At 48.1% G+C, this 19,472-nt stretch overlaps 1 protein-coding gene across 4 annotated transcripts in view; it reads right to left on the minus strand.

Annotated features, from left to right (window-relative positions):
* The window catches only part of NIPBL (NIPBL cohesin loading factor), a 188,321-nt gene that overhangs the window by 58,454 nt on the left and 110,395 nt on the right, over window positions 1-19,472 (minus strand). For all 4 annotated transcript variants that reach the window (XM_056546390.1, XM_056546398.1, XM_056546382.1 and 1 more), the window contains exons 11-20: window positions 18,613-18,792; window positions 18,344-18,526; window positions 18,121-18,192; window positions 17,882-17,971; window positions 17,302-17,405; window positions 17,122-17,208; window positions 11,644-11,872; window positions 11,218-11,369; window positions 4,159-4,239; window positions 3,548-3,648 (exon numbers count right to left, since the gene is read on the minus strand). In XM_056546390.1, the coding sequence (XP_056402365.1) occupies window positions 3,548-3,648; window positions 4,159-4,239; window positions 11,218-11,369; window positions 11,644-11,872; window positions 17,122-17,208; window positions 17,302-17,405; window positions 17,882-17,971; window positions 18,121-18,192; window positions 18,344-18,526; window positions 18,613-18,792 (1,279 nt within the window). The remainder of the gene's footprint in view (window positions 1-3,547; window positions 3,649-4,158; window positions 4,240-11,217; window positions 11,370-11,643; window positions 11,873-17,121; window positions 17,209-17,301; window positions 17,406-17,881; window positions 17,972-18,120; window positions 18,193-18,343; window positions 18,527-18,612; window positions 18,793-19,472) is intronic.

The raw sequence follows: 19,472 nt of genomic DNA on the forward strand, positions 1-19,472 counted from the left end.
AATTCAGACACCCTCCGGATGGAGGTGATAGCAACAAGAAACGCCACCTTCCAAGAAAGGAGGCGCAGAGACACCTCTCTAAGGGGCTCAAAGGGTGCACCCTGGAGGGCACTCAGAACCAGATTCAAGTCCCAAGGGGGAGAGGGTGACTGGTAAGGAGGGACAGCATGTTCCACTGCTTGAAGGAAGGTCCAGACATGAGAATTAGAAGCCAGAGGACGCTGGAAAAGAATAGAAAAGGCCGAAACCTGACCCTTAAGGGAACTGAGAGACAACCCCAGTTCCAAACCCAGACTGCTAAAAGGAGAGAAGACAGGGAACCAAGAAAGTCACAGGAGACAGGACCTGAGCTTCACACCGCCAAGTACGGTGGTAAATTTTTGCCGAGGAGGGCTTACGAGCCCTGAGAATGGTGTGAATGGACTTGGGAAGAGAACCCGCGGACCCTCAAAACCGCGGTATCAACCGCCACGCCGTCAAATGCAGCGACTGTAAATTGGGGTGGCAAAGAGAACCCTGTGAGAGCAGGTCCGGACGAAGCAGAAGGCACAGCGGAGCATCGTCCAGGAGCCTTACTACATCGGCGTACCACGACCTTCGGGGCCAATCTGGAGCTACCAGAATGGCGGAAACGTCCTCCGCTTTGAGTTTCCTCAGAACCCTGGGAAGGAGCGGAAGGGGAGGGAACAGGTAGGGTAGGGCAAACCCCGACCAAGGAATCACTAGGGTGTCCACGGCTAAAGCCTGAGGGTCCCGGGACTTTGACACAAAAGGAAGGATCTTCCGATTGTGCCGAGATGCGAAGAGGTCCACGTCTGGAATGCCCCAGAGGTCGCAGACCTGCTCAAAAAACCTCTGGATGAAGGGACCACTCGCCAGGGTCGGGTGAGGACTGGCTGAGGCAGTCCGCTTCCCAGTTGAGCACCCCCGGAATGTGAATGGCCGAAATGACCGGAACCTTGCTTTCCGCCCAGATGAGAATCTTTGTCACCTCGGCCATGGCTGCCAAGCTGCGAGTGCTGCCTTGGCAATTTATGTACGCCACGGCCGTGGCATTGTCCGACTGGAAGCGGACAGGACGGGACCGAAGCCGGGACTCCCAATGAAAAAGACAAAGAAGAATCGCCGGTAGTTCCAATGTTTATCGGAAGAAGGGCTTCTCGGGGAGACGAGAGTCCCTGAACCGTCCAATCCCTGAACACACCGCCCCTCTTAAGGAGTAAGAGTTTAGACATATTGTGTCATTTTTTATTGTCTACTTTTCTATGTTTGGTATTCTTGGTTCTGTACATCATTTATATCCCTTGTCCCTGTCCACACCTATTCCAGTCAGGGAAAGGGGTTAGACTAGGCAGGGTCGGTTAGATCAGGTTATTCACCTGTATCCTATACCCCACCCTGGTTTCTTTGTCTTTCATTCTGTAATATATATATGATGCAATTTTTCTGAGCACTTTATTGTGAGGCAATGTCTTTTTATTGCGATCTTTAATAAAAATAAACATTTTTGTATATATTTGTGGCCTCATTGGTAGATTTAAGTTGATTGATGAACACCGCCCCGGCCCGACAGACTGGCATCCGTTGTAACTACCTGACAGTGAAGGGGAAGAAATTACCTCCCCTGAAGGGTACGGCCTCCATAGTTGCCACCATCCGACCCAGGACTTCCATACAAGTGCGGATGGAGACTGAGACCTGGGTCCGAAGGGAGCGGACCCCCAACAGAAGCGCCAGACCTTTGGCGGGAGGCAAATTCGGGCAGAGGCCGTGTCGAAGCAAAGTCCCAAGAAGGTTAGAGACTGGGTAGGAGAGAGGACTGACTTGTCCCGGTTGACCATCCGCCCGAAGCGATCCAGAGTGTGGAGAGTGACGTCCACATTCTCCAGAGTCTGGGCTCTGGTTGGCACCTTGATGAGAAGGTCGTCCAGGTAGGGTATCACAGAGACTCCCCTCGACCGTAACAGGCCCATCACTGGCGCACGGATCATGGTAAAGACCAGAGGAGCTGTGGCAAGGCCAAAGGGGAGGGCTACGAATTGAAAATGCCCCTCCGGAACCGCAAAGCGGAGGTACAGATGATGGCCTGGAAATATTGGCACATGGAGGTAGGCATCCTTGATGTCCACCGAGGAAAGAAACTCCCCTTGTTCCAGGGACACCACCACCGAACGGGGAGATTCCATTCGGAAGTGGCGGATAAGAAGATGACGGTTGAGATGCTTGAGGTCAAGGATTGGTCGCACAGAACCGTCCTTCTTGGAAACCACAAAAAGATTGGAATAGAAACCCTGAAACCGTTCCCCTGGAGGAACGGGAACGATAACCCCCTGGAGAAGCAGAGACTGGAGAGCCTCTTGAAACTGCTTCGCCAGAGAAGGAGACCGGGGGGCCCGTGATCGAAAAAAAAGAGATCCCTCGGGAGGAAGGCGAATTCGATTCGGTAACCGTTGGACACCACATCCCTGACCCAAGAGTCCTGAATGTGTGAGGTCCAAATGTCTCGAAAAAGTAAGAGACGACCTCCCACCCGAGAAAAAAACGCGGGTGGGGGCTTCACTTAATGCAGATGTGGGTTTGCGGTTGCCCGATTTGGCCGCAAACCGGCCGGACCGGTTGGTGTCCGACTTCCAAGAGGGACGCGCCCGAAACGAGGGAGCCTTCTTGTCCCACGAAGGCACCTGCCCGGACCCTTTGCTGGAGCCAAGGGTCCGAAAGGAAGAGGACTTCCTTTGGGAAGAAGTGCGAGCCTTATTTTGAGGCAACAAGGAACTCTTACCTCCCTAAGATGCCACTGCTCCCCCAGAATAAAAGTCCAACCCCTGTATAAGCCAGCCCCATAACCTGAAAAGGTGGGTCAAAAACAGGGGGTGTCCAGAGGTTGTAAGTCCGCACCTAAGGAGAAAAGGGGAAAGTACTTACCTCAGTCAGAAGAACTTACCTAATGGAGTCTTAAGTGAAGTCTTCAGTCAGCTTTTGTCACCTGCATCACGCCTGGCTGCTATGCGCGAGCGAGGAGAGCAGGGAAATAGGGGGACCAGGACCCATGAGGTACCAACCCAGGCGCTGACCGTTGGCGAGGGGGGGGTGAACAGCGCATATACGCAATGTCTGTGCCCCCTTACTCGCAATGGGGAAACAGGGAACCGGAGTCCCTGAGTCCCCACCTGAAAATAGGAAAGAAAAAGGAATAAAAAACTAACACGTCCCTATACTAGGAAAACAAAAAATCAGAAGACCTGGTCTGGAGAATTCCAGACCATGTCCACCTCCTTCAGACACTAAGCTTAAACTGATTAGCTCAGGGCCTGAAGGCGGGTATATCTTGCTGGGAGGAGCCGACTTTTTTTTATTACCATAGTGTCACACCTCCTAGAGACAGCAGCATACACCCACGGTCTGTGTCCCCCAATGGAGCTGATCGAGAAAACCTAAATTACTGCACACATTTTATTTTCCTCTCAAATGTATTACTCCAACAATGAGGAAAGCACCAGCTTACATGCACAATACCACAAGAAAATATGCTTTCAATTAGACAAAGTACCTAAAATTCCTTAAGCTTCTTTTACTTGTTGGCAGTCTTGCAAGAGAGGTGAACAGCTCCTCCAAAATCAGCTGCCTGTGTTTTTCGTACCTGGAAAATACCTATAAGAAATGCAGAAGGCAAATTAGCTACAGATCTGGGGATAAGGATATGAAACAAGGTGGTCAGCGAATTCTCCCAAAGTGAACAATCTGTACGCAGCTCTGAATGTAATGCAAGCAAATGCAAAAGATGCAGCTGCATCCTGCATTTATTATAAACTGCATTACTGTTCCATCAACTGGGCTTATAAATTTAAGAGTCCTAGAGCATACTGTAATCAAATTGTAGCTTCCTGCCATGACAAGTCAACCTAGTACAGAGAGGCTTTATATGGGACTAACACCTCTCTTAGGCATAAAAAAAAATTGTGTGCATATTTTCTTTTTACAGTGTTTAAAAAATGCTAAGGGCAGGGTTATAGAAATTACTTGCACCAATAAGGAGGTTGGGGTGAACAGCCATTTTAAGTGCAAAGTGGGGGTGTCATACTTGGTAACTCAACTACTAAAAAGTAATGATCATCATCCAAATGAGGTGAGCTAAAAAAAAAAAATCACATGGCTTCTTACCGCAGTGACCAGCTTGATGGCGCACAGTTGCAACTCGCTGACACTTTCCACGAAGAAAGGTGTAATTCCCATTGAAGACACCTAGTAACAAATAGGTACAATAAAATGAGTGTTAATTTAGTCAACTAATCATTTTTTCATAGTTTTAGACAACACTTTCAGTGACAAACTAGAACTAAATAAAAATGTTTAAAAAGTTATGACGACAAACTATACCTATAACTAAATAGGAGATTTTTATGCTTACCGTAAAATCTTTCTCGGAGGATCCATTGGGGGGACACAGACCTTGGGTATATGCTGCTGTCAACTAGGAGGCTGACACTATGGTGACAAGAAAGTTGGCCCCTCCCAGCAGGATATACCCGCCTACAGGCACCTGAGCTAATCCATTTTAGTCCCAGAGCAGTAGGAGAGAAACAACAGGTCAGAGAAGACAAAAAATATATATATATACTCGTCCGAGGAAACCACAGAATAAAAAGTAACTGAAACCACCCTCGAACAGGTAACCAAAAAACCAGGAACACCATAAAAATAGGCAGGTGCTGTGTCCCCCAATGGATCCTCTGAGATAGAGATTTTACGGTAAGCCTAAAAATCTCCTTTTCTCTATCAGCTCCATTGGTGGACACAGACCTTGGGACGTACCAAAGCAGTCCCTAGCGTGGGCACAGAAACCTAGTCAGGTGGAAGGCAGGACCACCGCCGCCTGCAAAACTTTACGACCCAGACTAGCATCAGCTGATGCAAAGGTATGAACCTGGTAAAAATTTTGTAAAAGTATGCAAAGATGACCAGGTGGCCGCCTTACAAACTTGTGAGGCCGAAGCCTTGTTACAGAGAGCCCAGGAGGCCCCAACAGAACGAGTGGAATGAGCAGAGACCCTGAAGGCCTTTCCCTTGCAGCGGTAAGCTCCTGAAAAAGCAGACCGGATCCACCGAGAAATGGTGTCCTTTGAAGCAGGCAGACCCTTACGACGACCCTCTGTGAGAACGAAGAAGGAGTCACTCTGCCGAATGGAGGAAGTGACTTAGAGGTAGGTCCGAACAGCCCGAACCACATCAAACTTGTGGAGCAAGCGTTCCCTGGGATGAGATGGAGCTGGACAAAAAAGACGGGAGGACAATGTCCTCATTGAGATGAAAGGCATAAACAACTTTAGGTTAAAAAAAGGAAGGCACCGAACGGAAAACAACCTTATCCTGGTGGATGACCAGGTAAGGAGAATGGCAGGAGAGAGCCGCCAGTTCTGAAACCCTCCTGATGGAAGTGACCTCAATAAAGAAGGCCACTTTCCAGGAGAGGAGACAAAGGGGAGTGTCCCTGAGAGGTTCAAAAGTAGCACCCAGCAGAGCACCGAGAACCAAGTTCAGATCCCAAGGGGGAGTGGGTGATCTGTAAGGCGGAGCCGCGTGAGCCACCCCTTGGCGAAAGGTCCGAACATGAGGATCAGATGCCAGAGGACATTGAAAAGAACAGAAAGAGACTAAACTTGTCCTTTAAGGGAACTCAAGGCCACATGTGGTTCGAACCCCGACTGTAAAAAGGAAGAAAGTTGTGGGAGAGAAAACGTAACTGGAGAAAAGGAGTGAGATTCCCACCAACCAAAATAAGACCGCCAAGTACGGTAGTAAATCTTCGCAGAAGAGTGCTTGCGTGCCCTGATCATAGTGCGAACAACTTGGTCAGAGAACCCTCCGGCTCTCAAAACTGCGGTTTCAACCACCACGCCGTCAAATGCAGCGACTAAATTGGGGTGGCAAAGAGGACCCTGAGAAAGAAGGCCCTGGGGAAGAGGGAGGCGCAGTGGAACGTTGTCCACTAGACTAACCACGTCCGTCTGGGCTAGTCCGGAGCCACGAGAATGGCGGGAAGGCCTTCTGCTTTGAGTTTCCTCAGTACCCTGGGAAGAAGGGGGAGAGGAGGGAAGAGATAGGGGGAGGACAAAGTTGGACCAGGGGAGCACTAGGGCGTCCGTGGCTAGGGCCAGGGGATCCTGGGACTTTGCCACAAACGGAGGAACTTTTCAGTTGTGGCGAGACGAACAGATCCACGTCCGGAGGGCCCCCAAGGTTGCAAATGATCCCGAATACCTCTGGATGAAGGGACCACTCGCCGGGGTCAGCCTAGGATCGGCTGAGAAAGTCCGCATCCCAATTGTCAACTCCCGGTATGTGAATTGCCGAGATGGATGGAACTCTTGAGTTCTGCCCAAAGAAAAATCTTGGAGACCTCGGCCATCGCCGCAGGGCTGCGTGTGCCTCACTGGCGATTGATATACGCCACAGCTGTGGAGTTGTCCGACTGGACATGAACAGGAAGGCCCAGAAGAAGGTGCTCCCAATGGCACAGACAAAGATAGATTGCCCTTAGTTACAATATGTTGATGGGGAGAAGGGCTTCCCGAGAGGACCAGAAGCCCTGGACTGTCCGATCCCTGAAAACTCCTCCCCAACCGCGGAGACTGGCATCAGTCACAACCTGCCAGTGACCGTCCCAAGCAAAGAAGCGGAGAGTGGAGCCACTAGCGAAGGGACTGGCGAGACTTGAGGGGAAGAATGATCTTGCGATCGAGGGACAGCGGTGACCTGTCCCATCGGGACAGAAGAGAAAGTTGAAGAGGACTATAATGGAACTGGGCAAAGGGAACGGCTTCCATGGCCGCCACCATCCGACCCAGAACCTCCATGCAGGAACGAATGGAAACTGGAACAGAGTTCCGGAGAGAAGAGTCAGCCGTTTGCCCGGCGGAAGTCGAATCCGGGCGGACGCCATGTCGAATTGGAGACCCAGGAAGACTAGAGACTGGGTGGGAGTCAGGTTGGATGTGTCCCGATTGATCACCCAGCCGAACTGGGACAAGGTCTGAAGAGTGAGACGGAGGCTCTCCTGATTCTGGGCTCTGGTGGAATCGCTGATACACCCGTGATCGCAAAAGGGCGATCATTGCTGCCAGAACATTGGTGAAAACCCTCGGAGCAGTGGCTAGACCGAAGGGAAGGGCCACAAACTGAAAATTACCTTCTGGAACCGCGAAGCGAAGATATCGCTGATGAGTTGGAAAAATGGGGATGTGAAGGTAGGCATCTCTGATGTCCACTGAAGAAAGAAACTCCCCTTGATCCATGGACGCCACCACCGAACGAAGAGACTCCATCTGGAAATGACAGAGAAGATGATGTTGGTTGAGATGCTTCAGGTCCAAGAATGTGCGAACAGAACCCCATTTTTGGGAACCACGAACAGGTTGGAATAAAAACCTGAAAAACTCTCCTGAAGTGGAACTGGGATAATTACTCCCTGCACAAGAAGGGACTTAAGTGTGCCCCGAAAGGCCTTTGCCAGTGAGGGCGACCGGGGAGGGGGGGGGGGGGTAGAGCGATCCTTTGGGAAGGAAGCAAACTCGATCCGGTAGCCGTTGGAAACAACATCTCGGACCCAGGAGTCTTGCACCTGGGCAATCCAGATGTCCCGGAAGAGTAACAGGCGCCCTCCCAACCGAGAAAAATCTGCGGGTGGGGGCGTCCCTTCAGTAGGAGGTAGGTTTACGGGTGCCTGTTTTGGCCGCAAAACGGCTGGGACGGTTATCCGATTTCCAGGAGGGACGGGCCTTGCAGGAAGGAGTCCTCTTGTCCTGTGAGGACGTCTGTTTGGAGCCCTTATTGGAGGCAAACAAAAGGAGGTCGACTTTCGACGAAAGCTAGAGATTAATTTTGAGGTAATAAAGAACTTTTGCCTTCCGTCGCCTCTGAGATAATCTCATCGAGGTGCATACCAAACAGTATAGAACCCGTAAAAGGGAGTTCTGTAAGAGACTTCTTAGAAGAGGCATCAGCGTCCCACGCTTTGAGCCACATTGAATGACGAAGAGCCACTAGATTATCTGTGGCAAAGGCCGTAAAACGGGTGGACTGCATGGAAGTAGAGCATAAAAATCCCCAACATTAGAGAGCAGAAGGGCTAAATCCACCAGTTCCTCACCAGGAGACTCAGATAGAATGCCTTGGCGGAGCTGAGAAGCAAAGATAGAAAGGGCTTTCGACACACAGGCAAAAGCAAATGCCAGAAGGAAGATAATGCCGATTCAAAGGCGAATTTCGCCAGATTTTCAATCCGTTTGTCCGCCGGGTCTTTGAAGGAAGCCGCGTCTGCCAATGGCAGAATAGTTGCTTTTGACAGGCAGGAGACCGGTGGATCTACAGTGTGTGGAGAAGTCCATTTTGCAACGAGGTCCTTGGCAAAGGGAAACTGAGCCTGAATCTTCTTAGTGCCCTGAAAGCGCTTATGAGGAGGTTTCCAGGCATGAGAGCTGAAAGCCTTAGGTGCGGGACGGGAGCGATGAAAGGAAACTTCTGGAACTGTGTCCGAATATACTGGGTCCTCTAGGTAAAAGGTGTCCCTTATGGCCGAGACTTGGGCGTCCACCATGCCGGCGGTATCAGTTCGGTCCTCTGAGTCAGAAGCAGAACTTGAAGCCTCATCTTTCGGGTCCCTAGGAGAGAGGGAGCGGGTAGAGGCAGCCTTGGATGAAGGTGAAGCAGACCTGGCACGCAGATCTGGAGAACGGGAGCTGCAACCAGGAGAATGGCCTCTGGAAGAGGGGCGCTTACAGGGTGCAGAAGTAGAGGGGCGATACCTATGAGGAGAGCGCCGGTTCCTGCTAGCGGACTCAGATGAGTGAGGACTGACCCCTATGACACTTGTGAGAGCCCCTAATGTGGAGAGAGAGTCCCCCTAGAGGGTTGGTGAAGAGAGGACCTCTCCAAAGCAGTCACCAAAGAACGGGAGACCTGTGCCAAGTGAGAAATAGACAGACACCCATTCCGGGGGGGGGGAAGCAGAGCCCACAGGGTCTGGTGGGGTATCCTGGGTAGCGATACTAGGAGGGACGGGGGTGCAGTGGTGCAGGTAGGTTCAGCCGAACCAGGCATTTTTGATTTGCAACCCGTACGGGTAAAAATGGTGACCAAGGCCCCTGACTGGAGGGAGGAACCGTTCTGGGTTCGGACATAACTACTTAGAAAAATAAGTTGAAAGGGTCTCACCCGGCGTCTGTGTCCCCCTGCAGAGAAGCAACAGCTGTGAGGAGAACTCCGGTCTGAAGCAGAGAGGAAAGCTGTGTGGGGGGTTGAAGAACTGGCCAATGAAACAAAAGGGGCCGTCCAGAGGCAGGTTGCCTCTAATTGGCTGCACAGGGACCACCGTGTGGGCTGATTGGAGGAGAATCATCCTGAATTTGCACGCATCGGCTCATAGGTTGCAAATCCCACCGGTCGGGAGGGGGCAGGGCTAAGCCCCGACAAGAAACCTGCGGCCGTTAAAAGAAATTATCCCCCGGAAAGCCGGCGAATACTATATAAGAAAGCCGGGAGGAAGGGGGAGCCGTCGGCAGCGTGCGTACTGCTTCCAACAGGAGAATGAATGACTGAACCAGGCGCTCCGTTCGCATCGCATTAGATGCGAACGAAGCGAATGTCCAGGCGTCTGAGAGGAGTCAGCCGGCTCAAAAGAGAAAATGCTCCATGCAGTATTAAAATGGAAAAACTTTGCCCCCCACCACAAAAAACACCACCCCCCCATGTCATGGTAGCCAAGCAGGCAGAATTTAAGGGGAAGTAAGGAATAGGGGGACTCCAGTGGTGCAGAATGTAAGAAACCTGCAGGGCAAAAAGGGGAGAATACTCACCTTGTCCGTAGAAACTTACCTATGAATTCTTCAGTCAGCATTTAGTCACCTGCATCACGCAGGGCTGAGACAGCGAGACAAGCAGGGAAAATAGGGGGACCTGGACCCATGAGGTACAACCCCAGGTGCTGAGCATTGGCGAGAAGGGGGTTGACAGTACATGACTCAATGTCTGTGCCCCTCCTTCGCAAATGGAGAAACAGTGAACACCGGGTTCCTAAGACCCCACCTAAAAAAAAAAAATAAAGGGAGAAAAATACTAACTGAACATTCCAAACTAAAAAATAAGAAATAAGCGACCAGAGACCAGTGTCTGCCTCCTACAGACACTAAACTAAAACAAATTATCTCCGGTGCCTGTAGGCGGGTATACCCTGCTGGGAGGGGCCGACTGTTACTATAGTGTCAAGCCTCCTAGTGACAGCAGCATATACCCAAGGTCTGTGTCCCCCAATGGAGCAGATAGAGAAAAAGCTAATTTTATTTTGTCTATAACATTTTCAAACTTTAATACCATAAGTAATAACAGGTTAATAGCTAATTCAAGAGTATAGAATCAGTTTGTTTTATTTAAGTATTTTTCTAGAATTTGCATTATTCTTTCTCAATATGCCTGGGCTGCCAGCAATAAACCTGGACCTAACTCCTGTCCTGTCTGGTGATTGGCTGAGCAGCAGCATGACCCATTGAGAACCAGGAGGAGAACCAGGGCTCAGGCTAATTCTGTCATATTGCCAAGATTAGCTGAGCTGCAGCTGTTGAGTGTCGAACCCCAAAAGCAGGAAGAGTATCGCAGCAGAGACCGGGACAGCTATATGGAGGCACAATGATTTTTTTTTAATGCCTACAGCCTGGGCGTATTGAGGTAAAAATATTTTTTTTATTCAAGTAAGTCTACTGTAGATTGTCAATTAAAATCTTTAAGGGGTACTCCGCTGCTCAGCGTTTGGAACAAACTGTTCCGAACGCTAGAGCCGGGAGCTCGTGACGCCATAGTCCTGCCCCCTAATGACATCACGCCCCGCCCCCTCAATGCAAGTCTATGGCAGGGGGCATGACAGCTGTCACGCCCCCTCCCATAGACTTGCATTAAGGGGGTGGGGCATGAAGTCCTGAGGCGGCGGGGCTATGACGTCACACAAGCTCCTGGCTCCAGCGTTTGGATCAGTTTGTTACAAACGCTGAGCAGCGGAGTACCCCCTTTAAGACAACAGCTAGACAAAATTCAGATGACTAAAATATGAATAATACTAAATCAAAACTTGATGTCATAATTCACACTGATGACAATAAGTACACATACAAGTAAGATGTAGATCCTTTATATAAGATCATGAATTATCAATAATTACAGGCAAATGCTATTTACCTGCAGGATGGTTGTGTCCGTAAGCAGCTGTATCTCTAGGAGTTCTGACAGGCTGGCCACAATGTCACACACCTTGTTGTACAGCATTACTATCACCCTCTGCTTGTGAGTTGAACATTTTGCACGTTTTGCTTTTGAACTCATCAGTCCCCCTGCACAAAGACAGCACAATGTTCACTATGAAAGATTGGTAAACCAAAGGTGAAAAAATCCTCAACTATAAGACATTTACAGTAATTCAAAAGTGAAAATAAGTGAAAATGATCACTTATACCAGGCATAGGCAACCTTCGGCACTGCAGATGTTTTGGACTACATTTCCCAGGATGCTTATGCATCATTAACCAACCAAAAAAACAAAATAAGATACATACAACAAACTGTAGTCTACATAATATTGAAACACACCAGATACGAGTGACTCACCTCCATGGGGATCGACCCTATAAACAGGATCATACTGTGGATAAAGTGTGTTTTGTAAATGAAACTTAGTGTACTGAAGAATACGCTCAATAACATCCTCAATATAAACCGCCTTAGGCATAGTGGGAGATGTCATAATGTTTATAGCTGTCAAACAGGCATCGGCAGATTTGGTAACTCGTTCCATGATCAAATCTCGCCATAGCTTTTCCTCGTCTTCTGTATCGTTCTACAAAATACAAAACACGTTGATATTACATCTTTAGCAATACTATGCGCCTTTTAAATCACTGCACTGATTGCTTCAATACACAGCCAACTGAAAGACTTCAAAGTAAAATACAGTAAAAATTGTGTCTTTGTTTTCTGGAATGGACAGTGTAAACGATCCACTGCTGAGGTAGCCTGAGGGCTTATTTCTCCTCCTGTGCTGGCAGGACCAGGCTTTCTCAATCGAGCGCAGAGCACACAGATCAATATGGTTCTATGGAACCATAATGATCTGTATGAGGAATAATGATTCCTCCTAAAAGTCCCATGAGGGGACTAAAAGTGTAAAAAACTAAAAAATAAAAACATGTTTTAAATAAAGTTTAAAAACACACATTAACCCCTTCCTTATTAAAAGTTTAAATCACCCCCCTTTTCCCAAATTCCATATAAAAATATATATACACATAATAAAAATAAACATGTGCTATTACCGCGTGCGTAAATGTCCGAACTATAAAAATATATTGTAAATTAATCCGCACGGTCAATGGGTACACGCAAAAAAAATCTAAAGTCCAAAATAGAGTATTTTTGGTCACTTTTATACCATAAAAAAGGAATAAAAAGCGATCAAAAAGTCTGAAAAAAATGGTACCGATTAAACTTCAAAATTAGCCCTCATATCGCCCCATATGCGCAAAAATAAAGTTATAGGGATCAGAAGAGGACAATTTTAAATGTATTAATTTCAATGCATGTAGTTATGATTTTTTCCAGAAGTAATACAAAATAAAAACCTACATAAGTAGGGTATCATTTTAATCGTATGGACCTACAGAAGATAAAGTGTAATTTTTACCGAATAATGTACTGTGTAAAAACGGAAGCCCCCAAAATTTACAAAATGGTGTTTTTTCTTCAATTTTGTCGCACAATGATTTTTTTTTTCCTGTTTCGCCATAGATTTTTGGGCAAAATGACTGATGTCATTACAAAGTAGAATTGGTGGTGCAAAAAAACAAGCCATCATATGGATTTTTAAGTGGAAAATTGAAAGGGCCAGGGGTGTGGAAATTTTTTATTAAAAAAAACTACTTGTCCACGGGACTAAAATGGAGCAAAATCTACTTGTCCCTCATGACTATCCACTTGTCCGGCCCAATTTTCGCTTTTACACTCATTTTTTCCTCCTCGCCCTATAATAGCCATAACTACCTACTATAAGGACACCTTTTAATTTTTCAATAACATTCTCTGTACCAAAAAATGGCTCTCCAGTCTCAGCTTCTCCAGAGGGTTATCGTTCCCGTTCCTCCAGGGGAACGGTTTCGGGGTTTCTATTCCAATCTTTTTGTGGTTCCCAAGAAGGACGGTTCTGTACGACCAATCCTAGACCTCAAGCGTCTCAACCGTCATCTTATCCACCACTTCCGAATGGAATCTCTCCGTTCGGTGGTGGTGCCCCTGGAAAAAGGGGAGTTTCTTTCCTCGGTGGACATCAAGGATGCCTACCTCCATGTGCCAATATTTCCAGGCCATCATCGGTACCTCTGTTCCGGAGGGGCATTTTCAATTCGTAGCCCTCCTCTTTGACCTGGCCACGGCTCCTCGGGTCTTTACCAAGATCCTTGCGCCAGTGATTGGCCTATTACGGTCGAGGGGAGTCTCTGTGATACCCTACCTGGACGACCTTCTCATCAAGGCTCCAACCAGAGCCCAGACTCTGGAGAATGTGGACGTCACTATCCACACTCTGGATCGCTTTGGGTGGATGGTCAACCGGGACAAGTCAGTCCTTTCTCCTACCCAGTCTCTAACCTTCTTGGGACTTGGCTTCGACGCGGCCTCTGCCCGAATTTGTCTCCCGCGGGACAAACGTCTGGTGCTTCTGTCGGGGGTCCGCTCCCTTTGGACCCAGGTCTCAGTACCCATCCGCATTTGTATGGAAGTCCTGGGTCGGATGGTGGCAACTATGGAGGCCGTACCCCTTTGCCCAGTTTCATTAACGCCCTCTTCAACTGGCGATTCTCTCTCTCGGTGGGACAGGTCCCTCGATCGTCAGATTGTTCTCCCTCGCAGGGTCCCTCAGTCTCAGCTCTGGTGGCTCTGCTCCCCCCTTCTTCTCCAAGGGCGGTCATTTCTTCCCCTTCACTGGCAGGTAGTTACAGCGGATGCCAGCCTGTCAAGCTGGGGCGGAGTGTTCAGGGATTGGACGGTTCAGGGACTCTCGTCTCCCCGAGAGGCCCTTCTTCCGATAAACATATTGGAACTACGGGCGATTCTTTGTCTTCTTCATTTGGAGTCCCAGCTTCAGTCCCATCCTGTCCGCGTGCAGTCGGACAACGCCATGGCGTACATAAATCGACAAAGCGGCACTCGCAGCTCGGCAGCCATGGCCGAGGTGACCAAGATTCTTATCTGGGCAGAAAGCAAGGTTCCGGCCATTCACATTCCAGGGGTGCTCAACTGGGAAGCGGACTTCCTCAGTCAGTCCTCACCCGACCCCGGCGAATGGTCTCTACATCCAGAGGTCTTTGCGCAACTCTGCGACATCTGGGGCATTCTGGACGTGGACCTCTTCGTGTCCCGGCAAAATCGGAAGATCCTTCCTTTTGTGTCCAAGTCCCGGGACCCTCAGGCTCTGGCCGTGGACGCCCTAGTGATTCCTTGGGCGGGGTTTGCCCCTGAGGAAGCTCAAAACAGAGGACATCCCGCCATTCTGGTAGCTCCAGATTGGCCCCGAAGGTTGTGGTACACCAACGTAGTCAGGCTCCTGGACGACGCTTCACTGCGCCTTTCGCTCTGTCCGGACCTGCTCTCTCAGGGTCCTCTTTGCCACCCCAATTTACAGTCGCTGCATTTGACGGCGTGGCGGTTGAGACTGCGGTTTTGAGGGCCCGCGGGTTCTCTTCCCAAGTCATTCACACCATGCTCAGGGCTCGTAAGCCCTCCTCCGCAAGAATTTACCACCGTACTTGGCAGTCTTATTTTATTTGGTGTGAAGCTCAGGACTTATCCCCTGTAACCTTCTCGGTTCCCTGTCTTCTCTCCTTTTTGCAGTCGGGTTTGGAACTGGGGTTGTCTCTCAGTTCCCTTAAAGGTCAGGTTTCGGCCCTTGCTATTCTTTTCCAGCGGCCTCTGGCTTCTAATTCTCATGTCCGGACCTTCCTTCAAGGAGTGGCGCATGCTGTTCCACCTTATCGGTCACCCCCTCCCCCTTGGGACTTTAATCTGGTTCTGAGTGCCCTCCAGGGTGCACCCTTTGAGCCCATCCGGAGGGTGTCTGAATTGGCAGCTCTCTCCTGCCGTTTACCGTTTCTGGTGATCCACCAGGACAAGGTTGTTTTCCGGCCAGATCCTTCCTTTTTGCCTAAGGTGGTTTAGGCCTTTCATCTCAATGAGGACATTGTCCTCCCGTCTTTTTGTCCTGCTCCTTCTCATCCTAAGGAGCGCTTACTACCCAAGCTGGATGTAGTTCGGGCTGTTCGGTCATATCTCTCAATCACTTCTTCGTTTCGTCAGTGTGATTCTTCTTCGTCCTTACGGAAGGTCGTCGTAAGGGACAACCTGCTTCCAAGGCCACCATTTCTCAGTGGATTCGGTCCGCCATTTCGGAAGCCAATCGCTGTAATGGGAAGATTCCTCCTTTCAGGGTTGTGGCATCCTGGGCTCTCCAGAATAGAGCCTCGGCCTCGCAGATTTGCAAGGCGGCTACCTGGTCGTCTCTGCACACTTTCTCGAGGTTCTACCGAGTTCAAACCTTCGCATCGGCTGATGCTAGTCTGGGACGTAAAGTGTTGCAGGCGGCAGTGGAACGGCCGTCTGCCTGACTGCTTATCTGCCCACCCAAGGGACGGCTTTGGTACGTCCCACGGTCTGTGTCCCCCAATGGAGCCGATAGAGAAAAGGAGATTTTTGTTTACTTACCGTAAAATCTCTTTCTCGGAGGATTCATTGGGGGACACAGCTCCCGCCCTTTTCGGGGTTTCCTTTGGTTCTCTGTCCGAGGGTGTGTTCAGTTATGTTTTATTTTCTGGTTCTCGGACAGTTTGGGTTTTCTTTGACCTGTTGGTCCTCTCCTATTGCTCTGGAACTAAAACAGATTAGCTCAGGGCCTGAATGCGGGTATATCCTGCTGGGAGGAGCCGACTTTTTTTTATTACCATAGTGTCACACATCCTAGAGACAGCAGCATACACCCAAGGTCTGTGTCCCCCCAATGAATCCTCCGAGAAAAAGATTTTACGGTAAGTAAACAAAAATCTCCTTTTTTAAGCATACATTAACATAAAAAAAATTCCTCTAAAAACGAATATGTTAAATAAAAAAATGCAGTGTGAAAACCCTTTTGTGGTCAAAAAAGGTTCGTCAGTGCAGCTACTCATCCAGTACATCAGCCACTCTGTACTGACTGGCACAGGATGGACCCCATCAGAAAATGGTTGTGGAGTGCAAAGGCTTCCCACTTAAAGGGGTTGTCCCGGATTAGGGAAACACTGCTTGCTTCTTGCAAAAACAGCATCACAGGTTGTGTCTGGTTTTGAAGTGAATAAGCCTGAGTACAACCTGTCGAAAGGATTGGTACTGTTTTTGGAAGAAAAAAAAAGCAGTAATTTTAATCCACGACAACCCCCTCTAACTATACTAGTTCTGCTAAGGGACAGCCTTAGGCCCGGTTCACACTTACGCACAGAATAACCACAAGGATATTCTGAGCGGATTCTGCCATGAAGCACTTTCCCACTGATATTAATGAAAATTTCCGCTACTCAGTCTACATGTTGTAAGTTCTGTAGCAGAACTTCTGACAAGGAATAGGATTCGGGCAGAAGATTGGACATGTTTAATCTTTTTGCGAAATCTATCAGAAAAGTCCTGGGATACGCTTGTGTCAACAGGACTGTGATTTTGTTCGCTGCAAACTGCCGCAGACATAAGTGCCGCCTTCGGATAACTTTGAATGCCGCAAATTTAGTGAGAAATTTAGTGAATTTCCCCAGAGTGAGCAAGCCCTAAGATTGCCATACATATAGCAGTTGTGCACCGCATGGCAATAACCACCTGCCAACCAGTCAATACAATAAAAATCACGTGCTTTCCATTTACTTAACCATCTGCTGAAAACAGTGCCAATCTGCTTTAAAATGTGTGGTTATCGCTGTCGTTTACCCGACATTCAACACAAGGTTCTACATATAAAAACTTTCTAACATGCGCAGCTGCATTGGGTTGCTTAAATGCCATAAAATGATTACAGGTACTTACATGATTCAGCATGGTGGAAAGCTTGGAACCATCCTGGATATTCTTCTCGAGAATCCCAAGTAACTTGACCATTTTTTCAGAAGAAATCTGATTCATGAAAGAAAAAAATACAACATAACTGTTAACAGCAAATCTGGCCTGAATGACATAATATATACACATGTAAAAATGCTTTCTTACTTTATTCATGATGCCCATTGCTTTTATTTTTGCTGACTCGCTGCCAAGCTCATTCAGTTGGTGTTTTCCTAATAGCAGGTCTGCAGGGATCTCTTCATCATCACCTACAGGAAGCATAAAAATTATTCAGTGTGCCTTCTTGGTGTTTTTATGCATTTTTTTGCTAAGGATACCAACATTCAATACCAACATTTTGCCAGTGCCTCAATTACTTAATTTAAATGTCATTAAATAGGTACTCCACTGCTCCAGCGTTCTGAACATTTTGTTCAGAATGCTTGGAGCCATAGGCCACCACACGCCCCCTCCCATAGACATGAATGGAGGGGGTGTGGTGTGACATCACAAAGTGGTGTGGTCATGACATCACGACCACTGCAGCAGGAATCTGGCGTTTGTTTAGAACGCTGGGTGCTGCGGGAGACTGCATGTGGGAGGCACACCCCCGTGACCCCCACGATCAGACATCTTATCCCCTATCCTTTAGATAGGGGATAAGAGGTCAAGCAGCAGAGGACCCCTTTAAGAATACAGGTAAAAGTGATTAAAATTAATACAATAAAAAAAATTGCAACATTACCAAAATTGCTAAAGTCCATATCTTCCAAATTTTCTAAAATATTTTCCACTGCCGCTGAAAATCTCTTAAAAGTGGATGAATCCATCAGTTCTGCAAAAGAAAAGACATAGGGACTTTATTGATTCGAAACTTTATAAGAAGTCTCTTAGCAGTAATCAGAAAACTGTGCCATTCATTTGTAAACTCACTTCTTACATAGAGAGATTATGCTAAATACAGATAGAGCTATTATCGCTGACCTTCTGGAGTAAGCTTGGGTTCATAGGCTTTTCTTTTCTTCTGTCGTTCTTTCTTCTTCATTCGTCGAGCAACTGGAGTGAGGAGAATAAGGCATAATAAGCACTAAGGTTAATTTTACCAAGGACAACTAGGATCATTTTTGAGGAGTGTGTAAAGAAGTTGTTGCATTAACCTCAGGAATAGTGAGATTATATATTTAAAAATCAATCTAATAATTCTTGCCTTCACTGAGACTTGGAGGTGGAGAGTCCTCCATATCAGAGTCTTCAGGGCTGCGATCCCTGTAGCGGCTGCTCCGTCTGTTGTCATTCCCACTCCGCCGGTGATCCCCTGAACTTCGTCGCTCTCTCTCTTCGCATTTCCAATCCTCATCATTCTTATCCTTTCTGGGTCTTTTCTTAGAACCTGAAGAAATAATTTAGATTTATTAAACATTGTATACATTCCATATTACATAGAGAAACTTTATACACAACAGAGTCAACCCTTACGTTCAACTTCTTCTTCGCTTGAGTTGCCATCGGAGCTGATCTCTGCATATTTGGGTTTCTCGTTCACAGTGCTCCGCTTCCGTTTGTTCATTTTCACACGTTCACAGATTGGCATGGATGACTCGATTTCTGCCACCAGCTCAGGAGGAAGCTCTTTCAAAACAGACTGGTCAATGCCCCCTTCAAAAACACAAAATAAAATTATCAAGACATCCATGGCGTAAAGCTATTGTCACATGCAGATAGAGGCTGGATAAAGATCATTTTTTGGCAAGTGAAAGTCCAGTATGCAAACTGTTTATCATAGGCCCTTGTTCAATACACTTTAGGAATGGTCCCATCTAGGAAGCTGAGAGATCTATTCTGCTGATTTTTTTGTTCACAGGGAATGAATTGGACTTCATACAAATGTAACAAACCCTCAGGCCTCCACCAATTAAAGTGTGGTCCTATCCTTCTAATAAACCACCACTAAAGATGGGAATACCTCTTCATCTACCCTTTTAACCCCTTAAGGACATGCGCCGTAAAGGTATGGTGCTGCAGCGAGTAACTTCGCGCACAACGCAGTACACTTAAGGCGCAGCTATGAAGCGAGCACAGGAGCTGCGCTCGCTTCATGCACAGCGGATCCCGACAGCTGTCAGCAGCCATGGACCCGCCAGTAATGTAAGACATCAGCGATCACGCTGATGTCCGCCATTAACCCCTCAGATGCCCTAATCAATACAGCCCCTGCGGCACTTTAAATGGCTGATCTGATAGCCCGCGACAACGCCGCGGGGATCACATCAGCAAAGTTGGCATAAGGAGGTCCCCTCACCTGCCTCCGTCCGTCCTCACAGCAACTTCTCGTCTGG

The sequence above is a fragment of the Hyla sarda genome, chromosome 1, assembly GCF_029499605.1.
Source record: "Hyla sarda isolate aHylSar1 chromosome 1, aHylSar1.hap1, whole genome shotgun sequence".
Taxonomy (NCBI): Eukaryota; Metazoa; Chordata; class Amphibia; order Anura; family Hylidae; genus Hyla; species Hyla sarda.